The sequence below is a fragment of the Lepisosteus oculatus genome, chromosome 20 (assembly GCF_040954835.1).
Source record: "Lepisosteus oculatus isolate fLepOcu1 chromosome 20, fLepOcu1.hap2, whole genome shotgun sequence".
In the NCBI taxonomy this organism is placed as follows: domain Eukaryota; kingdom Metazoa; phylum Chordata; class Actinopteri; order Semionotiformes; family Lepisosteidae; genus Lepisosteus; species Lepisosteus oculatus.
Genome location: NC_090715.1, coordinates 6,837,136 through 6,862,057, shown reverse-complemented (window position 1 = coordinate 6,862,057; position 24,922 = coordinate 6,837,136). Strand labels below are relative to the sequence as shown.

General features: G+C 35.6%; 1 protein-coding gene across 1 annotated transcript in view; it reads left to right on the top strand.

Annotated features, from left to right (window-relative positions):
- The window catches only part of itfg1 (integrin alpha FG-GAP repeat containing 1), a 111,210-nt gene that overhangs the window by 74,767 nt on the left and 11,521 nt on the right, over positions 1–24,922 (top strand). The window contains exons 13-15 of the mRNA XM_006641369.3: positions 3,911–3,954; positions 9,186–9,264; positions 23,442–23,566. Coding sequence (XP_006641432.3) covers positions 3,911–3,954; positions 9,186–9,264; positions 23,442–23,566 — 248 coding nt within the window. The remainder of the gene's footprint in view (positions 1–3,910; positions 3,955–9,185; positions 9,265–23,441; positions 23,567–24,922) is intronic.

Here is a 24,922-nt window from a genome sequence, read left to right as displayed (position 1 = left end):
ATTTCATTCTGCATATGGATTAATGAAACAGTTACCCTAGAAAAACACACAAATACATTTAAGTTTGTAGTGAATTGCAAGGTAAATATGGTAGATATGTTATGATCATTGACTCCTCTTTACTAAGCCAGGATTTTTATCATAATATCTGTGGTATGAAATGGACCACAAATGCATTCGCACTACTCTGTTGACAATATTTTGAGAAATGGCTTGGCAGGCAGTCTTAACTTACCACTGTCTATAACTCAATGTGAGGTCTCAGTTCACTGCCTTCAAGAGAGTGACTTAGTACTTGGAATGCACCGTGGTCTGGTTTACAAGTGTATAGCGATCTTAAAACATTGGCATGACATTTTTTAATAACGGTAATCGTAGAGCTAACATGCTATCTAAATTATTTGTCATCTGTCATTTACGTGAATCAAAGATTGAGCAGTCCTTCATGAGTAGTTGAGCTGGAAAAAAAGAATCATCCATTAAATTACATTTTTAATCTCTGTGTAGAGATTATTAAAGACTGTGCATATTTGTGCACCCCTCCTCCAGATCTAATAGTCTTTTTTGAGAAACTGAAAGATGCATTCAGGAACTTGTGAAATTATTTTCTTTTAATTCTTGTTTTGGCAACAATACACTCCAAATGTCTGTTTGATACATTGGCTCATTTTTGCATATTCTACTTTCTGAAATTGCCATCAGTTTTAACATTTTCCCTTATCTTCGTACGCAAAATGAAAAACGGCTCGCTTCAGCTGCCTCTCGGCTAGGCAGAATTCAGATGTGCAATTGTATGACTGCAGAGAAAATTTAATGACTGATAATGCCATGTTATGGCTCCAAAAGCTTTTACAGTACATACTTGTAGGAGAGCTCAGGGGCTAAGTTTGCTGCAAGCACAGCAATGAAACATTGATGGAATTCAGAACTCTCTATTTGAGCTTTGTTGAAATAGATAATAGTTTAAACTAAAAAGAAAGAATCAAAACAGACATTGTCAGAGTATAGATATTAGAACACTGGATATGACCACAATGGGGTTCTGCTGGTCTCATAGGAAACCTGGATTTCTGTATGACTAATTGGCACAAACAGATGACTTCAATGTTTAAGTAATTTATCTCATTTATATGTCTGGTTCTGCATTTGATTACTGCTGATCATTTGGCTTTAGAAATGTAGCTGCATTCTGCACTGTTATAAGGTTCAGTGAGATCAGCCTTTTGAAGTCCAGGCTTTGGTATTTCAATATTTAGCCACAGCCACATATTTTCATTACAGGTGATTCGTATCTGTATCTCCATTTGACCGAATGCAGTTGTGTATACCTCATGTAAAATATGTAACTGTAAAAGGTTAATTTGAATTCTTGATCCATCATTAGCTCAGTCAGATTGTCTCTCAGTTAATGAATAAAAAACAGAAAAGGTTTTGGTTTATACTTAAAGAATATGAATTCCACACTGAACAGCTGTCATAAATATTGTATTAATGTTTCTTCAAAGACTTTCAGTCATTCACTTAAATAATGATGCACCATGTTTTTAAAAAGAGCCACTGTTCACTTTGTTTTGATAGCATTGAGTTACATCTGAATAACAAAGTGTGGTATTTCACTGGAACTAGTACTAGTGATCTTTTGGCTGTGTTTTTTAATTACAGCATGGTGATTGTTTAAATGTGTTTTATTAACAACCAATTTAAAATAAAATTGGTTTAAATGATATTATACTGTCCATACAAAATCCACAACATAAACATAACTGTCGCAGACTGAATCATTAGTGGGTAATGTCATTCAGGTCATAGTCTGGTTAACCTTTTGTGAAGTACTTTTTCATGAACCAAGAACAGATTCTCATATTTGGTAGCTTTTTTCACATAGTACTTTGTCAAGACTAATGTTCTAGGACTGTTTCAAAGATTTATTAACTGACTTCAATTTTTAGCTAACGATTCTATCACTGTAACATCTGCTGGTTTCCCTTCTCCATTAGTGGCTCCATTTTCATTAGCAGCATTCACATTAATTTCCTTGAAGTATCTTAAAAGAGTAAATTTAGGAGGGTGGTTTATGTGAAGCATGGCAAATATTGAGTATAAAATTCCGTGTAGAATAAGGTTCATCAACCTTTAAGCTTCACTTTATGTGTCTGTCTCACTGTGTATATGCCAGTCAATCCCTATGTGTTTGTTTACTGTACCTGTTTTTTTTAGTTTCTGTCTTTCTGTCTGTCTTGTAGTTTCTTTGCCAAAATACGTCGTTTGTTGATTAGCCGCAAAACTTTGGTAACTGGAGATTTTTGCTTGCTTTGTGTGGTTGTTTTTATTACAGATATTATCAGAACATACACATATGCTTTTGAAATCCTAATTAAAGTTTTATTCATCAGTGAAACATCAATAGTCAGGTCCACAGAAGCCAATCAGTATGCTAATACTAATTCCTCTTATTACTGATTAAAGATGTATGATTTCTTCAATTCGCATGCTCTTGGATATGCATAATGCAGAAGGAAATTGAGTTAGGTTTTAGTTTGCTTCGACTGTTACATACGTGAATATCACTAGAATTCAATTTACATTTTAAATGTATAAACTCCTAAAATGTCATTACATGCAGTATATACAAATTTGAAAGATGTGCGTTCAGTTATCTTTCTTAATCTGCTGTTTGGTCAAAAATCAATTTTGATTATGATGTCACCTCATTCACCTCATTCTCTATTTTTTTTTGTCTTTTCACTGCCCCTCTGGCTGGAAGCCTTTTTTGAAATAAGCTTTCTCATGAAAACAGAAATTCAACAGCAAAAATTCAACAGCAAAAATACAAACTGAGTATCTCAGTGCTTTTGGTGCTGACAGTTCTTATTTCTGCTCACTTCTGTTACCTTTAAATTCACTTTAGTGTATTGTAGAGTGAAAATACTGAAGACATCACAGATTGATTGAGCTGTGTTGGTGCTGGTTTGCTTTCTCCAGAGTGCTGGTCATAGGAGGTGTAGTTGGAAGGTGAAGGATTAATTGGAACAGCTATCCACAATGTGGCACTGACAGGTCACATCTCTGCAGAGAGCTCCCATCATGAGCAGCTGGCCTCTCTGACTCTCAACAGGAGTAGCCTATGGGTCAGCAACAAATTTAGACTTTAGTCAAAAAATTCAGTGATATTATGAAAGCAAGGACATGACTAGTTTAATACCATGTGAAAAATATTCCTTTACTTCAGTAATTTGTAATCTCTGATGGGGTTTCACTTGACTTAGTAAGATAACAGTTTTTTTTGCAAAGGTGTGGAGGCTTGTAGGATTTTATTTTTAAGAAGCTTTCTTTCCTGAGTAATATTGTTGATAAGGTTGTCAAATTTGTGATATGATTTCTCATGTTCCCATTATTTAGCACTCATTAATATAGTTAAAATGGTTAATACAATAAAATACCCCGTTGATCGCTGGAGTCTGGTTAAACGACAATATGGCATTGTAAATTCCTGACGAATGTATCGCAAAACTATAGTTATAGTTGTTATACTATATAATAAAATCATTATTTAGAATTATATTTTTATACATTTAACAAACATAATATATCCTTAAATGTTCTTGACTGTACTTTCCTTTAACCTGAAGCATTCTTAGCAGGAAAGATATTTAGCTGTTTTTGTTGCTGTAAAGCAACCAAGTTTCATGGGTTATTAATGCAAGTGCTTTACTTTTTTTCTCAAGTATCTGTTATGTATTGCATAATTTTAAATTAGCCTTTTTGATTCTCCATCTCAGACGGGCTAAAAGCATGAGAATTAGATTTTGCAAGACATTATTAGGCTCATACTGTGTAATAAAAAGGTTTTTATGTATTTATTCTAATTGATAGTAAAACAAATGATCATTTTTACTTTTTCTTGTTTCAGTGCTCAGTGGACTTTGTTCCAGTGACTGCCCAAGGAAAGTCACAGTAAGTCTCACTTACATATTTTCTCATAGAGTTGTCCATCTGTTAACAGAAAGCAGGAAACTGCATATGGCTTTGTCACGCTGCTAGAAAAGTAAACCATCAAGGTATCTGCAGTACCCAGTACACTCATAGAATCATGAGAAGATTTTTAGATCTGATTGCACAGTCAGGTGAGTGCTAGGCAGCTAGCTGTGACTGGCAGTAATGGAGTTCATTTTCATATGTGTTTTTAAATGGAATTGTGTTCAACTGGCTGCCCAATTTGTCTGATTTGTGCCTGTGAAAATGTCGTAAAAATGTATCATTTCAGTTAGCAACTTTGAAGTTAGAAAGGAACTATTGTGACTGCTTTTGAACACATTAAATCAAAAGATATTAAAAAATATCAGAATACCCCAGATTGCCAGAGTTCAACAGATTAACAGAAAGATAGTTTACTGAATCTGACTTGTTTACTGTATTCTGTTTAGAATACAGTTGTCCGAATAATAAAGTCAATTCACTTTTCACCTTTTGCCCATAGCTAATGGGATCAAAAACATATTTACTTGTTTCCACAATATCTGTTCACATTCTCCTCAAGCATCAAGCTGTGGCATGCAAAATGATTGATTCGTGGGACATCCAACATCCCAGTGTCCTTTTTCAAAAACATAATTTGTCTTTTTTGTGCAGTGCTCTTTCTTTTCTTGTATTACAATCCTCACACGTCGGTTTAGGTTTCTGTTTGTTGCTGAGCTACACACCCAGCTAAGTGGCACTAACACAATTCTTTGCTGGGCATTCAACTTGATCTCTTAGTTTCCTCTGCTGTTGTATTGTCTCTTGTCCGATAATTTTACAGACTTGTTACAATTCAGACATCAAGCACCTCCTGGAAATTAGGTTTTATAATTCACATAGGATAGTATACCTACTAATAGATAGCATAGCCCAAAATAAACTACAATTAGCACATTTAAGAGTCTTGTTTTTAGAGACTGCATAAATGCTTGCCAGCAGGAATGTTTTTTTTTTTTAATAAACAATGCATAATTCTTACATTGAACCAATTTCAGTAGTGTTCTACTGGACAAATCCTACCATATTCTTTAATTGCATTTGTTACATTATATGCGTAGTTCTTTTTTTTTCTACAATCTATCAAAATCTTTTTCTTCATTATCCTACAAACAAGTGTCTTAATTTTGCCTTTGCCAGCATCTTTCTGAGATCTCCACAGTATCCTCCGAAAAAGACACTCAAGCAATAGAATTATAGACTAGTCATGAAGGGCAGAATGTCTCTTCATTAGAGCTGACACATAATAAAGAGAGGTATTTGTCTTGAAAGCCACTGTTTTTGCAGCTTTAATGAAAAGGTATCACAGTCTGTCAGAGGCATTACTGCAATCTTTAAACAGCTCTAAAATGCATGCTGTAACTCAGAGACTACTCTGAATTGAAATGACTTGGCTCCTACAGGAAATTCAACCTCACTTTATATTGACACAAATGCCAGGAAATAATATACTGTATATATATAGGCTAAATCTTTGGTTCAGCTGCAATAGAATTTTTCTGCTTCAAGAACAGTTTAGTTTTTTTCTCCCAGTGCTTCTGCTAGTTTTTCAGATGTATCAGCTTGGTTACTTTGGGCAACTTCTGGTACTTTTAAGTGTTGAACCAGCCCTTCTGGCAAGACTGCATTTATCCACACAACTTCTGTGGAAGAATTAAAAAGTGTTAAATGTTTTTAATTTTAGGTCCTGTAGCCTTGTAGATTTTTGTATAGATATGAAAATTAAACTAGCTCTTACACATTTTGATGAAAAAAGAATAAAACAAGGCAATTTCCCTACGATAACATTTGTGAACAGTGAGGAAAGCAAGTTTTAGCACACAGCTTTATGTAGGTAAAAATTACGAGACCTGACTGGCTTTGAATAGCTACTGAAATTTTGTTTGACTGTAGAACTCTGCTTACCATTATAGTAATAATTTTATTTTAATCCATAACTATGATGTATTTTTATATCTCGTAATAATTATATATATTTTATAGTTTCTCAAAAATTGCACATAAATGATGGCAGATAGTCATTGTAAACACTGACTTTCTATAGACTGTTTATTAAACTCTTCATTATTTATTGCAGTTGAAAGGACAGTACGTCTGAATAATATTCTGCAAGGTTATACATGAATGCAAATTTATATCACTATTAATGAGTTTATCTTAAATACCGTAGGAGCTTTTTTCGGTACAGGGTGAAGTTATATAAATAAATAAGTTTTGCATCCTAAGTTTGTGTTCGGTAAACCTTTGCTTGTATGTTTGCATGTAACATTCACTGTTCATAGACTGTGCACCTTTTTTGTTGTTTAGGAAGCATGTTAATCAAATAAGTTAAAAGAAGGAAGATATTTCTGTACTTACGGCATAGTCTATGAGTAAGTTTAAGACGAGTTAGGACCAGGACCACGTCCATTCTGTTGTTGTTTTTAGGGATTTAAGGATTTAAGAATGTTCTAGCTTCATACTGCTGCCCACACCTATGATATTGATATCCTTTTTTGTCATGCGTAGGGGGAAATTAGTTAAAAGACATTTCTCTGTCAGTTAATGTTTTGCATTGCTGGCCTCCTAATATTGCTGTCTCTAGTACATTTAAGGGTCATGTGAACCAAGGAAGGAGATTGATGCTTCCTCTTTGTCTGTTTTTGAAAGATCATTGACCAACTGAAGCAGCTTGGCCATAGTCAACCCAGAGGGTGGTCGCATGCGGTGGCCTTTTTCTTTATCCCCTGGCGTTCTGCCTTCTCTGGATCATACACCTCTCCCCAGTCTCCCACAATCAGAGCAAGTTTTCTTGAGCCAGATCCTTTGTTACATCTAAGGCCAGTGTGGCCTGGCTGATCACACCTGAAACATGTTTGTCCCTTTGCTCCCTCTGTATATATAATGGCTGCCTATCTAATGGCTACCTACTTTGATGATTTATTTTTGTAGTGCATCATATTACTTTTCCATAGATTTTGTTAACTGGAATTCCTATCTCCAATATTTCTTGATGTTGTTTGATTCTTTCAACATTTCAAGAAATAACTGATTCTTTCTGCCTGTGTAATATAGACCTGATTGCTACTTATAGGTAGTGGTTTAATGGGTTTTCCCTGGCTTTTCACTATACTGATAATGGTTCCCTGGTTGCCTTGTACTGCTCCTAAGGATATACACTCAGACACTTTTATTTCTTCCATTGTCTGGGGGATGTTAAATAGTAGGCCGCTGGTCCAGTCCCCAATCTCTGATATACTACTGCACTTCCCCAGCTATTTCTGGAAATGAGACTTGCACAATCTCATGCAGATCCTTTGAATGCCTTGCATTTACAGTAATTTAATCATATCTTCCATGTTATCCCCTAACTCTGTATGTTAATTTAATTCTGGGTGTATTTGAAAGTGTCATCTGCATTTTCCCTCCTTTCCCCTGAACCTCTCTCTGCCTTATTCCCCCTGCCTTTGGTATCGCTTCTGTCAGAGCTACATGGAGGTGAAAGATTCCAGTATCGTTTACAGTTGCGCTGCCAGACCTTCTCATCTAAATCATCACAGTCTATTTCTCACTTGCTACTTGCTATGTTAGGGTTCCATTGTACCTGTAATTCTCACAAAAGCTTGACTAGTCTTCTCAGTTTTCTTCATTAATCTGCAGAGGAGAGGTCCTTCTTTAAGCTTTCTAGTTTTTCTCTATTTTCTCATTTTCTCTGCTTGTTTTCTCCCTCAGCATCAGTTCAAGCTGTTTGTTGCCCTCTTTCAGCGCTTTAACTTGTTTATTAGCTGAACTGCACAGATGTTTGTGAGCATAGCACAGCAGTTATTCCTTTTTCCTTTTTATCTTTGTTTCTTTCTCTCACCAATCTTTTTGCTGGCAAGGGTCCCAGTCTGGATTTCATCCAGCTTTCATCATCTTCTCTTTAGTCTTACTATATTTCTGTAATAAGAAAATCAGCAACTTGTCTGTTGTCTTCTATAACGGTAGTAATATGTATCTTTTGCTCTAACTTAAAATGTTTCTGCATCTCCTTATTACAGCAGCTCCCTGGTTTTGTTCATCCTGATAATAAGACAGTCCCACCGGAAAGACACACTTATGCATACTTAACATACTGCTCAATCCCAGTGGCTGCTTATCATTTGTATTGAGCTTTTAGTTGTCAACATCACATTCAGTCTCAGAGGCAACATGGTATGTTTGTATTGAATCTCGTTCAATCTCACAGGCGACAGGTTACCCTTGTATTGAAGTTCTATCAGCTGCATGCTGTTCACTGTGCCCTCCCTTGTTCTTTTACCCCTGCAGTCCCGGTAACTTGTTCAACACCAGGCCCATCTGTATAAGAGTGGTAAAACTAAATGTCTTGTCTCTGATGTCTGAAATCATAGGAAATTCACTTCCTGGCCTCTGTCCTGTCCCTGCATCCTGTTTTTGACGCAAATTTGCTTTTTTTTTTTGCTCATGACCCTAAAGTTAACTTTGCTTCTTTATTTCTTGATCACTGGGAGAATCAGTGATATACTGGTTTTCACTCCACCAGCTCAGCCTGCAGAGATTACAACTCAGTTATGTACTCAGAAATTCTCACTATATAAAAGCAACATATTAAGTTTATATACTTTATAGAGTCCATAGACTTGGCACCCTGAACGTAGGTTTGCATATATGCAGTCACTTAGGAAACCATGCTCATTCTTTTCATGTTTTCTGTCTCAAGGCAGCATCAGAGAATGTTCCAGTTCAGCAGAGATTCAGATAGTTTCCAAGGACATTTGTTAAAAAGCAACTTAGAATACAAAGACTGCAAAGTCGATAGCAAAAATGGGTAATAATATCAACTAAGTGGAACAATACAAGCTTAGTTCACAGAGCTCACAAAAAATTCCAATAACACGTTCAAGGGCAGATCTCAAAGAATAATGTAGAACTTGTAACATATCTGAAGGGAAAAGTACAGACGTGATTCTTAGCTGATTATTACAAGTGCAGTTGTTTGTCTTTTCAGTATAATACAATAAATTCTACCTAGTCCCTACTTTTCCAGTACAAAATATATTCAAGTAAACTCTGCAGAAAAAAGTTAAGGTCAGTCATAGTCCAAATACTATAGAATGAAAGATCTCCTTAAAAAAAGTACCTTGTTCTGACATGGCTGATTATATTGCCTGTTGCTTGTGTTTTTATCACAGCCCTTTGGTGTCAATCAACCTGGTCCGTATGTCATGTACACATCTGTAGATGCAAATGGATACCTCAAGAATGCATCAGGTAAGAAAAGAGTTGTTCAATGCTTGTTATTAGAGCAGTGCTAAGATTTCCAATGTACAGGAGATGAGGCATTCTGACTGAAGTGCTACAGTAAACAAATATTGAGAGCGTACAGTGTCTGCAATGAGGTTTTCACAGGTGAATCATCTCTCTGTTTAGAAGGGAAAAACCCCTATCAGGATTGCAGTGTGCGGGGATTAATTGACACTTTCTTTTATCCTATTTTTCTGATAATTATGTTACCACCCACTCCGAGGTTATCATTGGAAACCAACAGCGTGGCTAGAGCGTTTTTAAAAAGAGGACAAAAAGAGGATGATTGTTTAATTCCCACCTACATATTAGCTTCAGCAGCGGCCAAAAACAAAACAATTGCAATGAGAATGATTTTACATTATAAATGAGGAACAAACACAATTTCAAAACACACATTTTTAGGAAGGTGATGATTCTGGAGTCGCTGCCTATCAGTCCAGTTCAAGAGCTGGTCATTCCCCTTAATCCATTCAAGTATTTCAATGCCTGTATGAGCCCAAATTCTGCATGTTCCACTTCAAGGGTGTAGGTCATCTACGTTATGTTTTTTTTTACTTTTTTGTTATGTGATTCAAATCATTTATGGTAATCACTCACAGATAATGAGCCTTTGGACTGAAATGTGTACTGGTGACAGAAACAATCACTGACATGCATGCACACATTTACAGATCCAAGAGAGGCAGTCACACTGTCAAACCCCACATAAAACACACCATACTGCATAACCTCTTTGTTAAATATAATTTGAACAGTACTGAGTGCATGGCTTTTAAGAGATGTTCAAAACTGTTTGAAGTGGCAGAACAGTGCTGTTCACAGGTCAGAGCAGTTAATATGTTTAATGCAACTCACTCTGTTGCTTTCAGAGATGACAGAATAATTTTAGAGATACATTATTAAATAGATTAAGAAGCCAAATTATTTTTAACTATATTAAAATGATGGATTTTTTAATACTTTGACTGTCATAAAAGTATTCTGATGTCAGGGAAATTTGCATTTAAGAATATTTCCTGAACAGTTTGCATCCAGTAGAAGCTGTTATTATTTTCTGGACCATTCTTATAGAACCTGCGATTGTTATAGAACCTCACCTTTAATCTTTAAGCTCCTCATCTAATCATTCCTTTTCCACAATACAGAATAAACAATGTGTAGTCTAAATGTCAATACATGCTTCTACATGCCTCTTAAGTACTGACTTTTATTAAAAAGTATATAATATTAAGTATTTACTTATGCTTGGCATTGAGTAAGTTCTTTATCACAATTTCCTTTTTGCTACAGTTGTTCTGCAAAGCCATGCAGTATGACGCCAAAAATAATGAATGTACATAATCATGCAAATCTTATATTTTTGTAAAAATATCTAATTTGCTTTCTTCACTTAATTTGTAGTCTTGGCACCATTTTGTGCCAGGTTTAATCCAAGGAAAACTTGTCACATTCCTTTTTTTCCACAGTGAAGAAAACAATAATAAAAATGGTGTACATTGCAAGTAGATGAAGTAGACTGAGCACCTGCTGTTCTGGATACCTTCTCCTTTGTTTCATTCTTGTTTTATTCCTGAAAGTAATGTACTGTCATAAATTATATCTCAAGAAAACTTAACCAAAAACTCTGTCTTGGTAGATGCCCTCTTTTAGCTTTGTAATGAGGTAACCTGCTTTATGCATTAGAGGTTTCATTGTATTTGATTAATTGTTTAATTATATTATCATAATTCACAAGGGTTTCTAGAGTTGCTTAAGTGGAAATAAGGTGCCGTTTCTAGAATTAAAAATTAATTTCCATCTGCATGACCTGTAAGTGTTATACATCATTTTGCTTTTTATATTTATCCCAGCAAGATCCTTTTAAATACAGCTTGTCTGTGTTAAATTAGCTCAAGCATGACTGCTTGTATCTCAAGTGATGAATATTTCTACTTAAACTGATACATAACTGTTCTTCCAAGGCCTGTATGAAGTCTTGAATGTCATGAAGATCTTTCTGCTTTGCTGGGCAGAAGATTGGCAGCATTATTCTGTGAATTCCCTCCAAGGGACACAGTGGGTTTTGAAGGTTTAATACTTGGAATGCAGTAAAGGGCTCTCTGCATCGCTAGTTACTTCGGCTCAGGAGCATGTCTTCAATTCACTTCTCCTGCACGATATGACGTGGAGTGTCTTGCGAGTTCAGAAACAATTCAGATAGATGCTTGCAGTGATCCCCTGGCTGTAAGCACACAGGAATCAAAAGGGCAGGTGAGCAGGAAAGTCTTGTAATGGCAGCAAGTGTTGAGATTTGTGGATAAAGGAGAGAGTCATTTCACTTAAAACCTTGTCAAAAAAGCTTAAATGTTTTTTTTTGGTATATAAAAGATTTTGCACTTCAAAAAGGATCAACTGTTTTGCTTTAAATTGCTGATAGTCTCATTCTATAAAACCTTTACATTGTTAAGGATTGACCCACTTCTTTTCTCTTTAATTGTGTACCTCATCCTCTTGAGGCAATGACATTGTAAATTTGCCATTGTAAAATAACAACAACTAGGCTGTAATAATTAGGGGAGGTAGTAAAGGGAATAGAGTGAGAGCTTTTGTATTGGATTTTTTTTTAATCCAGGATGTTTCTAAGGTTAAAATCGTAAGGTCTCCTAAATGTTCTGGTAAGACATCATCTGCTGTGATCATAGCACTGTTCTTCTAGGCATATCTGAGCATCAGGCAAGACGGTATATTAACGAGAAAACAAATGCACACCCTGGAGAATTCTGGATTGAAAAGCTATTCTTAGAAAAGCCCATTCCACTCATTGCTTAAATTGAAGCCCCAGAAGAGCATTAGTATTCATACATAGTTTGCCTCTGCATACTGACAGCCTGCACCAATTACACCATGGAGACGTAACATTGATAGGATTCACAACTGTGACCACCATCTCCTGAATCTTGATCTTTGGGCTTTCTACACCTGTTATTTGATTTTAAAATAAAAGGGCATCATGTTTCTCTCAATGCTTGGTGTGAAATAAAGCTTTTGCCCTCACACCAAATTTTGTGTAAGACTCAGAGACTCATGTTTGTTGTGGTAAATTGAGACATTCCAAATTATGGTAATCTGGGCATATGGCATCACTTTTTATAACCATTTTTGTGCATGTTCTAACCCTAACCTTCCTTATGTTAGTACAAGGGGAAAGACATATCAAATTAAATCTAAAACCTGAGTAAATAGCAGAGTCTACTAATCCAATAAGCAAGTAGCACTGAGTTCAGCTAAACAGGTTTAGGCATAAATGCCAAAGGAAATTTCATTTTAAGATTTTTTTAAGAGGGAAACTGGGAACCTAGACTGGTGGGAGTCTAAGAAATTAAGCTTTCATGGAGCTGAAGGAACAGATCCAGAGACTAGAAGAATTCATTAATTGCTTAAGTAGGATTACAGTGTGAAAGTTGATTGCTAACTAAAGCAAGTCTTCAACATCACCAAAGTGATTAGTTTAAATCCTATACTTTGTAACTGCCAAAAGCACTGGCAACAGAGATAAAGTTTAAGATTAATGGCACCCCCGGATCTGTTTATTCTTTTGGGTGTGTCTGTGTTCTTTATTCATCCTGGCAAATGAATCTTGCTTCTGGAAATATGTGCAAAATAAGAGAAAACATCAAAAGAAACTTGTTAGAGTGATTTCCTTTACTAGTTACTTAGTATTATAAATTGCTGTATGTAATGCAGTAATCAATCCCATTACATATAAAGAAATAAAATTCTATATTTACAGTTACAGAATATAAACAGGTAATTAAATGCAAATCATAACTGGTAATAACACTAATAATGAAACAAATTTCTAACAAAACAAAAAATACATGCAAAAAAGAACAAAGCAAAGTTTTGATTTCTATAAATTTGATCAGATGAAGGAAGTTGATCACATTGCATCCTTACCTTAATAGGCGTTCATAAAAAACACATTTTATTACATTGTTAAGCCTAAAGAAGAAGTGATAATAGAATGATAGCATTTCTCTGATTATTCATATTTTTTTGTGGATTGTGCATATGTAGATGACAGTGAACTGTTTAATAAGCAAATTGTCTTGTAAGTAAAGGGGTAGGATAGGCACATTTGTCTGCAGTTTCAGGTAGAGATACTGTAAATAATGTGGATCCAGCCAGCGTGTTCGATTTATCTGTCAGATGGCTTTGGTGAATCTGATGGTTAATTGAGAGGAATGCTCTAGCTTTGCCAGCAGTGTTGAACTTGTGTGATTTTTCTGTCTTAATAGTGAAGGACTCCGCTCACTCCCAGTTGTCAGTCTTGTCATGTTTCTGCCACATGTAGCCTTGGGCTCAGATGTCCCTGGGGGTTGACAGTATGCACGCCTGTCTCTGGTTCTGAGTGTACAACAAGTTCAGTGCCACAGAATTAAGTCAAAGAAAAATAATTGGGCATTTGCATTTGCACAGATCTGCAGTCACAGACCTAAACCTGTGAAATGACCGAGTTTGTGAGTCTGTAATATTTTTTGTATTTGCTATTTATTCCATGTCTGCTGGAGGTATTTTAAATACTTTATGTCATGAAAGTCTGAGCTAGAAGTGCAATGCTTCTTATTTTCCTACACCTGCTTATGCAGGACAAATATATCCACTGTACCAATTTACTGTATCCTGACTGAACGGTGTTCTGCATCATTGTAAAACATGGAACATGGTGCTATAATGTGCAATGTCTGGTTTTACAACACAGTAATATTGAAAGCAAAGAAATTTTAGAAATCTTTGTGAAAAACATGTTCATTATGACTTGCTCATTACAATTAAAGAAAATTAAAGATGTTTCAGGTATTTCATGAATATGTGGTGTTTTTGTGGTGTTTCTGTCAGAATATACTAAATGCTATCATGTTATGGTAATTCTAAGCTCCATCTTATTGTCTTCAGTTTGGTATTCCATGCTTATTGTACAGAGAAGACTAAGTGCTGCACATTTCTTAGGTTTACGTGTCTGGCAGTCTTTTGTGGGGGTCTGTGGTGCTGTAGCTCTACTGTTGAAGCTCTGAAATGGTCTGGAAAATGAGGTCAACAAGTAATCTGTGTCCCTAGAACTGCAGTCATTTTTTAATAATCAATGGTTCAAGTGAGGGGTGAAATAGCTCTGGACTCCTAGTGCTGCTGTGATGTGTCTCCACCTACATCACTCCCTCCCAACAGGAGTTTTGCTTGGAAATAAACTGAAAACCAAGAAACATTTTCATTTGAAACCTGTATTTCTCTGATCAAGAAGCTTTATTTAATTATGTGTTCTGGGTTTGTAGTGTTTTTGGTGGTAGATTTGTTTTGTCACCTTGCATCACTTTAAACTTTACTTTGGCTAATTCTGATTCTCAGAATTCCCAGGTAAATAGGATAACATTTGTCCATGATTTCCACCTCGATAATCTCTTTGGCACATGATGTTTGCAAGTGATACTGATCACTCGTCCTAGAGTCTGTCAACCTCAATTTTCAGTTCTACATTTTACCAGTTGATATTTTATATTTTTGTAGTTGATATTTATGTCTTATTAAACAGGTAAATATAAAAAGCATTTCATTTTCTACACCAGCAACATTCTTTTCAACAGAACACAGATTTGGGTAATGTACAATAAAAACAACTGCAGTACTTACAATAATTAGGGTTAGGTAAAAGACATCCTTATACCCAGAGCCCAAATTGGGGATAACATAATGACTGCTCATTGCAAATTTAAAGGGAGATATCCATCCATCCATTTTCTGTCCTCTTCCTCCAATTCAACATCGCAGGGGAGTTAGAACCTATCCTGGCAAGTAATGGGCTCAAGGCAGGGTACACCCTGGACGGCATGCCAGTCCTTCATCGTGTAGACAAGCACCAACACTCACACACTCACACCAGGGCCTAAAGGAAGATGTGTTCTTGTAAAATAAACTGAACATAAAAAAATATGCATATTTTAATTTTGAATTTGGGATTTTTAGATCAATGTAGTTACTTATTCTTATTATTTTAACATATCATATTTGCCTATATTAGTCACTGGATGTAAATTAAATGAAATAGGGTACCTGTAACCCTGCTAACCTGTCCCTGGCACCCTGTAAAGACGAGCAAACGAGTGAATGAAATCTTGTCCCTGGACATTGCTGTTAACATAATTCAGAAACCCATAAAAAATCCATATTTTTTTAGTGAACAAACGTAATGATTTTCTCATTATGTGTGACGTAAATGACCAAGTGTCCTTTATGAACTTCTAAACCCATCTTCTTTACTTATTTTTCTCCTGGGTTTTATTAGCAGAACGTTGGTGTCATCTTCTGCTAGATTGTGTGAAATGAGATGAAACAATCCATTTTTTTTTTACATTAAAGTAGATGGATCTTTCTACCCTGCCTGATCTTTCGGTCTGTTGCCTGTGCTACAAGCAACATGATGCTCTTTAGACAGCAAAATAATCTGAAGTTTGTAAATAATATTTTAATAATGTTTAGTCATTTCCTTAATCAGCCTTATTTCTAGTTGCTCAATCGCATAGAAAACACTTTCAGTTAGGATTGATTGTATAAGCTCTTGCAATGGATATGATAAATGAGCATTATGAAAAGGAATCGGTTTGCTGCTCACTTTATAACAAGGCTTTGGCCAGATAGATGGAAAGGAAAAAAAGCTTGGAACAAGGCTGTATAAAAACTTCCTTGTCCTTCAGAGACTGTGGCTGTCAGGCTGATGAATGGGACTTCTCTGCTGTAGGTCTGAGGAATCCCCAGTCTCACTCACCTTCTGGCTGGCTTCCTCCAAGCATGGCATTCTGAAGGACGAAAGAAAAGAGGCAATCACGATCGATAGCCTACCTCTGCTACTGCACTGAGTAGATACTTTTAATTGGGGGAATTAAGGAAAAAACAATTATCTATGCAATAACAAGTTCCAATTCACGAAACCCCCACACACACTCAAAAACACACATACACTTGCTAACATGTAGACTGCCCCTCTCCAAGTTTGTGCTACCCAAGTTGAACTGAATTGAAATTGTTAAAACCGCTTGGATTCAGCCAAGCTAACCAGCTGTAGCGGGAAGAGGGATTATTATTGATCAGGGCTTTGCACGCTGAGTGATTTTGGTTTCTGCAGTCAGGCCATTAAGTTCTTGCTTGTCTGAAAAGAAATTGTGTGGAGGCGAAGGAAGCAGTGCTACAAGGAAGCTGGCACAATGTGCTGGATTAGCCTGGGCTTGGAGAACTCCTACACAAAAACACACACTGGCCCTTTATCTCACATACACACAGAATGCACAAGACACCCTCTCACATACACATACACCTACACATGCTACTCCAGCACTTGGGTTGATTAATCACAGAGAATCATGTATGGTGGAGGCAGCAGCCGCACAAAAAGATAATATTATTCAGTTCATAAATGCTCTCTTTAGATGCTATTATCTTCCATCGCTTTATATGTTTCTTATTATATAAGGTATATTACTTTTTTTAAATAATAGTAATTTAATAATTATTTAAACTCATGTAAAGGAACATAGCTTGAAGTTAATTCTGGAACAATTAACTGAATAAAGATATGGTTAATTGAAGATTGTATTTTGAAACGATTTTGACATTTTGGTGAACTGCCTTGTTTTTTCATAAGTGAATATTTCGATAGTTTGTTATAAATTCTGTGTTAAGCACAACTTAAAAAATTGCAAGAACATTTAATGAGCTAATCACAGTAATATACTAATGTTGCAATCTGTAGTATTCCTGAAACATTGCATCTACCAGCAGATATACTGTGTATATGCATGATGTATGGCATACAAATCAAAACTGCAGAGAATACATTTTTAGTCTACAAATGTAAAGCATTCATTATAAAAAGCCACTAAATCATTTTTTGTGTTTAACAAATATTATATTTGTATTTCTTCTCACATTCGACTTACGATTTAATGCCTTAAGCCAGAATTCTTCAATGCATGAGCAATGCAAGATGCCATAATGTTGAAAACACTGAAGCCATTCTGAGAGATCTTGACTTGACCTCTTTGTCCATTTTGCCCTTTTTCCTGCCTCTATGTTCTAAGCTCGGTTGGTTGCTCTCGTTTCAAGCTATTTCAGGCTTTCTTGTTTAAAAAAATTTGGCCTTTTTGCAGATCCCTTGTTTCCTCCTGTGTTTTTTTTTCCTGTCTAAAACAATCAAAAAACAATGCACAAGTCCATAATTACACTGTTAGTCGCAAAGCAGTGCACAAATCCATAATTATACATTTGCATTGTAATTATGGACTTGTGCGTTTGTTCTGTTTTTATTTTTGTACAATAAATAAGTGATGATTTGGCTATTTTTGTATGCTGGCTGTTACAGAACTATGACAAGCCAGCAATTGGTTTCATTTATATCATGTGATATTCCTACTGCTTTGAGGGTTTTTTTGTACACTCTATATGGCTTTTCCTTTATATATTTCCTGAACAAATAGTTTTCTTCCTGTAATTGTGAGTACATTTTCCACATGAGCATATGCTTAGCTACAGTAGAAGAGCTGTTCATTGATCTTTGTGTTTTAATCAAGGAGCTCAACCTCATGTTCCCCATCTTTAAAAACTGGACTTAATTATATTAGAATTTATGTAAGGGGTCAATAATACGATGGATTGAATGGTGCACTATGGGTACCACATCTATTTACAACAGCCACAGATATTTGCTTTCCGGCAAATCAATGTTTAAATTTCCTGTCATTATGTGAGCTATAAAACGAACTTCAAAGCCCTTGGGACAATCCTGCATCAATGTACAACTTCATCTGTATAACACCCATTATCCTTAAGACCACAAATCCTATCTGGGATTTATTATTAATCACCATGAAGTATCTGATTGAAAGATGAGTAGCTTCAGCAGCACTGAATGCTGGTTCCTGAGTTTCTGTAGTGCAGGAGGAAGATAGTTTGTAACGATAGAGGAAAAGCATAGTTTTTATTGTAACTTTTTTTTTCTTGTTTTGCATATTGCAAGGAATTTTGCTTAAATAATGATGCTGAAAAAGACCAAATAGATCCTTCCCAAAAACCTTGAGTGCTCATTAACATTGTGTAGCCTGGTGATTATATTAGTGAAAATGTAAGCATTTCTTTATATAACACTGTAAAACCTGTCTTAGTTGAGAGGGCAAGGATGGGCTTGATCAGCTGCCATGTCAGATAGTTGAGGGGGAAATACATAACAAAGTCATGCCACGAAAGTCCTGAATTATCCTTAACATTCTGAAAAGACAGGATCAGGGGTTTGATCAATGAAATTTGTAGTTACATCTGTTCATTGGAAAAATCTCTTCACTGCTCATTCACCATGTGTTGTTGCACATATCCAACCCACGTTCACCATCTTTTAGTTTATCAGATAATCCAACGACGGTTGACCTAGGTTTTACTGTACTCGTTTTTGGTTACCTCTAAGTTTTGAAGTGTGACTACCACTGGATCATGTTCCTCACTTGGAATGTGTGTGTTGTAATTAGAGGACTGTTTGTGTTTTAGAGAAAATTTGGATCACTAAATAAATGGTGGTGTCAAGGTCTTTGTCATTTAGATAGTTTTGAAAGCTTATTCATCTTTTAAGACCTGTGTGTTTAAATGTTTGCTGAAGACACACTGGAAAAGAGCCCTGTAATGTCGGTACCCACATTTACAACATTTGGGCTATGAGCTGTTTAATCAAACCATGCTACGTTGGACTTGGAACATCTTCATTTTGAAGATACCATTGCTGCTGCAGCCTGGCAAATAACTATTCTCACTGTGAATATGTGATAATGAGCTGTGCAACACACTGCATTATATATCAGATTGGGGTTATATAATGACTGTGTAATCAGAAGTTCCATTTAGAAAGGGCAACACACTTCTCTTTGTAAATAATTTATGGCTTATTGCGATGTATGTGCCAACCTCTGTGGAGCATCATCAAGCTGTGTGCCAAGAATCTGACATTATCTGGTTACTATGGGAAAAAATGAAATCATAATTGTAGGTAATTTTTTACAGCACTGAGAAGAAAGTTTTGCTATAATGTGAAGGTACATAATGGAAAAGAGGTCTGTTTTTGTTTCATACGTTATATTAAACAGGAGGGTGTGCATTTTCAGAGAAACCTGGAGCCTGCTACTGTATTCCTTCAGGAAGATCACATTGTTTTACCTGCCTGAAAGGGCATTTTAATGTTGGTTCAAGCAAGGACATGGAAAAAGAACACTATTACTGAGTATTGGCTATGTTACTGTTTCTAAATGTTCAGAAAACATTTAACGCCAAATCAGGGGAGCTCAGTACCATGCTGTGGAGTACCATTTTCCACTGGAAATGGGCCACATGAATGATGCAATTAATTTAGCACTTGAATGAGTTTGTATTGTTTCAAATGAAAACAAAATATAAACATCTGGCACAGGGAAATTTGGCTGTCCTAATGTCTTCAGGACATAATAAATCTCATGAGGTGTAAAGGTAGACCAGTGTGTTTATTTGTGTTTTTTGTAACAGTTTTTGTTTTTATTACACATTTAATTGTCTCTTTATCTTAAGGTTATGTCATTGCTGTTCTTTCATTTTCTTGTTTTTGTGTTTAAATTTTTTCATGTTTTATGTATGGTTTTCTACCTTATATTTTTACTTTGATAAAAAAGAAGAAATAAAATCCATATTATTTTGTATAATATGGATGCTTTTGATCTTATGAGTTAAGATTAGATGTTAAATTAAGATTAAAAATTTGATGGGTCAATTAAAAGAAAAGCTCAGCAGCTGAGAGCCTGGCCAGTAACTAGATGAGAGACCTCCTGGGAAAGCTAAGGTTGCTGCTGGAAGAGGTGTTAGTGGTAGTAGTAAATCATATGAGTGCATTTAGAAATTTAAAATATTTCAGAGGGAAGTTGTTAGCAAGCAACTCTGATTCTCCCTAAGAAATATTCTTAATAATCAAATTAAAGTTCTTCATTCAAACACATCTTACTTAGGGTTAATAGTTTTAGTTTTTAAATTACATCATTAAGAGAAATCTTGTCTGTCTTAGTCAGATAAGCATTTCCCTGACCTTTTAAGTTTTGTTTTTTTTCTTGGGCAGCAGAGTTCTTATCCATTGCATATTTTGTGTGTTACTGAAGCTGCGGAGTTGAGCATTCATAAGGGAATAATGCTGCGTCTGTTAGGAGGATTTTGTGAGTAAAAAGATCCGCCCTCTACTAATACATTATAAATCAATTATCAGTGGTGCCAGGCTTAGATTTCTTTAATGTTTTCTTTTTATCCAATTAGGCTGTCTAACTGTGTGGCAGTAGGGAATTAGTCCCACACACAAAATTGCATGCTTACAATAATATAAACTAAGATGCACACACGCACAGGTGGAGTATGCCAGTTATTCTTTCACTTTTTGTTTTCAGACTTTTCAGTGTCTTATGTCAATGTCTTATGTTATATGTCCTTAATAGAGCAAAGTGTGGTGAGAAGCATAGGACACAATAATAGCAAAATAAAAAAGGTTTACATTGGGTTTTATTATTTGTGAAACTCCTAACCATTCATAACCAGATGCATTGCTGCCTCGCAGGACTAGGGACCTGGGTTCAATTTCAGACATGCAGTAAGGGTACTGTCTGCATGAAGTTTGTATATTCTCTCCATGTTCACATGGTTTTTCACTGGGTCTTACACTTTCTTTCCAAAGTCCTAAGACATACTGGTAGGTTAATTAGTTTCTGAAAAAGCTGGCCCTGGCATGAGTGTGTACGTTATTATGTCTGTCTGTGCCCTGAGATTAGCTGGAGTCTTGGCCAGGGCACATTCCACCTTTGCTTGCTGGGATAGGCTCCGGTTCCCCTACAGCCCTGTATTGGATAAAAAGTTTTGAAAATTAATGAATAGATGGATAAAAACTGCATGCAATCTCAGCTGTATGTGACTCCTGTTTAAAAGCCTTTGTGCCTGATGTTAGCCATCTATAAGTTATCTGTTCAAATTAAAATGCTCAGGCACAATGCTCTCAGCTACACAGGCTTTCTGTTGGCAACAGCAGGCCTTATACAGGCATTTATAAATGTTCCTGTTTCTAGTTACGTCTCAATAATATGATACTACAGCATTATAAATCATTATGAATATATTATGAAAATATTATGAATTATATTCTGATTTGAAAGTGTTGATTGCATATCTGAAATCCAAAAAGAGTTCTTTGCAGCCATAGTTCTGACTGTTATTATTTTGGTTATGGAAACAATTGGTGTTTTCAGTTCTTTACCAGCTCCATACATGTCAAGTTACATGTAAGGAATGGTTACATTTCTGAGACTTGAGTGATAAAATCGCATCATTAAGGCTATGTTAGTAATTTTCATCTCTCAGCAGAAGTAAGAACTCAGTGATACATAGATGCCAAGTTGTGTTCTGTTTTGAGCACGTTTGTAAAGTGGGACGGGGTCTTGTTTGAGAGATAGAATGTGTGTGTGTTACTTAAGAGACATACTTAGGAGGGGATTTGTAGGATACATAATGGAAAAGATAAGCCAGGCAATCAAAGTAAATCAATACAGCAGGTGGTTATTATGTTTTGACATCAGCTTAAATCAATTCTGTAAAAAAACTAAAAAGAATAAGTTATTCAGTTTCAATGCATTAAAGAATGTACTGATTTTAGAGTACTGCACTCCTATATCATTGATTGATCTTTGGAGAGAGAGTAAATTAAACGTAAGCCTTTAGTACAAAAATTAATGATTTTTATGATTGATTGAGTTGGAGTGGCTTTTGCACAATGTAGCTTGGAACTCGTGTACAAGATAGTCTATTTTAGATAACCAGTAGCAAACCTTGGATCTATTTCTATTACAATTACCTTACACTGGTTGTTAAGACTGTCAAAGATTTGTCACTGATCAATTTTTTGTAATTTCTCTACATGACTCAGCCTGCCAACTTCAAGACATTTAAGTATAACATTGCCTTTAATGGCATGATTTAAATGCCATACGTATTTCATGAAAACAACAATGCTTTTTATCTGTATTGTACCTGAGTTGCTATAAGCAGATTTTTAAGCACAGCCTCATAAGAGTTGTTGTCTTGGTAGGGAACAATAAATATGTAATTGCTTACACATAAACATATATCTTAAGAAACGTCTTAGACAAGCCTTTAGGCACACTATTTTTAAATACATGAAAGCTGTTTCTTTCTTCTCTTTCTCTGACAGAGGGTTCCAAAGTAAAAATATTAATAGAGAAACAAAATAAAACCTTGCTCACCAGCATGTTGTCTGGCACACAGACTTAAAAAAAAAAGCAAGCTGATCACAGATGCCAGTCTACAAAGAACTCGCTTTCTGCCAGTACAATCTCGTTTCAAGTCATATTATACACAGGTTATTTTTCCATTTCTTTCTGAAGTGGCTTTCTGTTTTTCTGCTCTGGAAAGGTTTTTGGGCTATGAGCTGTAGAGTGTCTCTGTCTGAAATAAGGTTGCTGGTATTATGGATTGCCATAGCTTCCCCCTGCATCTTCAGTTAAAAAGCAATGTGGTCTTCCAACTTCTTTAAGTGCCTCTGAATAATTTCTTTCTAGTATGTTTTTTTTTATATTCAAGCCACAGGTAATCTATCTTAGGTAAACAACTTTATCCCCCAAAAAACAAATGGCGTGTGCTGGAAAGATAATAATTTAATTTTCTGTAGTATTTTTCCATCTGAAATGTTTTGAAAATCTTTATAGCCTAAATTCAAAATCACATCAAAATAATGAAAACAAACTAAGAACTCGCTGTTCGGTTAACAGAAGGCATTTTTGCATAAAGAAGTTGAATAGATATATATACTTGATGTACTTTTATGATGTTAATAATAACATTTAATTGCCAATTTAAACAACTAGTACAGAAATCAAAATATACAAAATTCAAAGTGCCTGTTTCTCAGAAAGCAATTAATGTAATGTTCATTGGACGTTCCAACACACCACAGAACTGTTCAAAATTCAGCACTGAAAAATATGATTGCAGTTTTGTGTGGGTATTATGTACAGCTTTTATGTGGCAAATGGGCTTCAATGGTGGTTTTGTTTGACTTCCAGCTGGACAGCTCAGTCAGTCGGCCCATCTCGCTTTACAGCTTCCCTACACAGTGCTGGGACTAGGCCGCAGTGCCAACTTCCTGGATCATCTCTATGTTGGGATCCCCCGTCCATTGGGAGAGAAGGTAATGGCAGCTAATTCCAATGGTTTGTCTGCAATATGTAGAGTATTCCACAGTTTGTTTATATCAAGTGCATTTTTTCATGTAATTCCTCATTCCCACATATACCACCTTTCAAACAGCATTACCTTTGAAACCCAGATTATCACAAAGTTTAAAATATCCTAATTTCTCGAGAACTCCCTCCAGTGACTAATTTAAATTTAAGAACCATTTTCTTCTGGCACTGAGAGGCTTTACTAAAATGGATTAGAAATGCCAAGAGTTTTTTTCCTCCTGTTTTCATTAAACTGTTTCTAGAGACATTTAAATTACATGTTTTTGCATCATAATCAGAGGAGGAAATCTTAGAATAGCACATTAATGCATATTAGTCATGATTAAACAGTTAAAAACAGATATTTTTGTTTACTTGTTTTATGTAAACATTGGTAAAAATGTAGCAATATTTTCATGCTTTCATACTATTTTACCTGAGTTATTCATGTGAAAAAGATCTTTTATTTAAATGTTTTTTTAAAATCAGGTTTGTGCCTTGATTTAAGCTCTGTAATATTCATAGGATTAAATATTCAAAGCACACCGCATGAATGCTTGATGTGTGGCTTGACTGTGTGTGTTGGTGCCTCCAGGGAGCTTCTTGCTAAAAAGGTAGCCTCAATGAAAACAGAAAGCTGTCCTGGATAACGAGATTCTTCAACGTAACTAATAAAGTGTAGTCTGTAATCATGGCTGTCCAACCTTATAGCAAAGAAGAAACCATGTCATAAATATGCTGGCCATTACAAACTCAGAATGATGCCACTGCTGTAAAACAGCAGTTTAACTGGGCAGGGCTATATAAATAGCAAGAGGTTTCAAATCAATGACAAAACAGTGAGTCGGGTTGCACACGTTACTGTGGAACATGTTTGCTGTACACTTAAAGCAAAGAATAAAGGTCAGAAAACCGTGATACAATGACCTTGCAATGCAAGGTCAAAAGCACCATATTTTCGAGCAAGGATTCCCAATCCTAGTCTTGGGGACCCACACACCTACTGTTTTTTTATAGTAGCTGAGCTCTTTATGTGATAGATTCCTTAAATGAACCAACAAGGTGCTTGATAAGTACCTCTGAAAGTATGTTAGTTAAAGGGAAATCTCGTACATGTTCAAGAATATCTCATACATGTTCAAGAGAACTATTAGAGATTTAACATTAAACCTATTATTATATCTACTAAGGCACTCATTATGTTTATTTGAGTGCTCAGGTGTAACAAAAACAAGCAGTATCCCAGGAGCAGGATAGAGAATCTATTTCTCGAATTTATGAATGATTGTCACTTATATTTCACCTCTCTTCTTTTATTACAC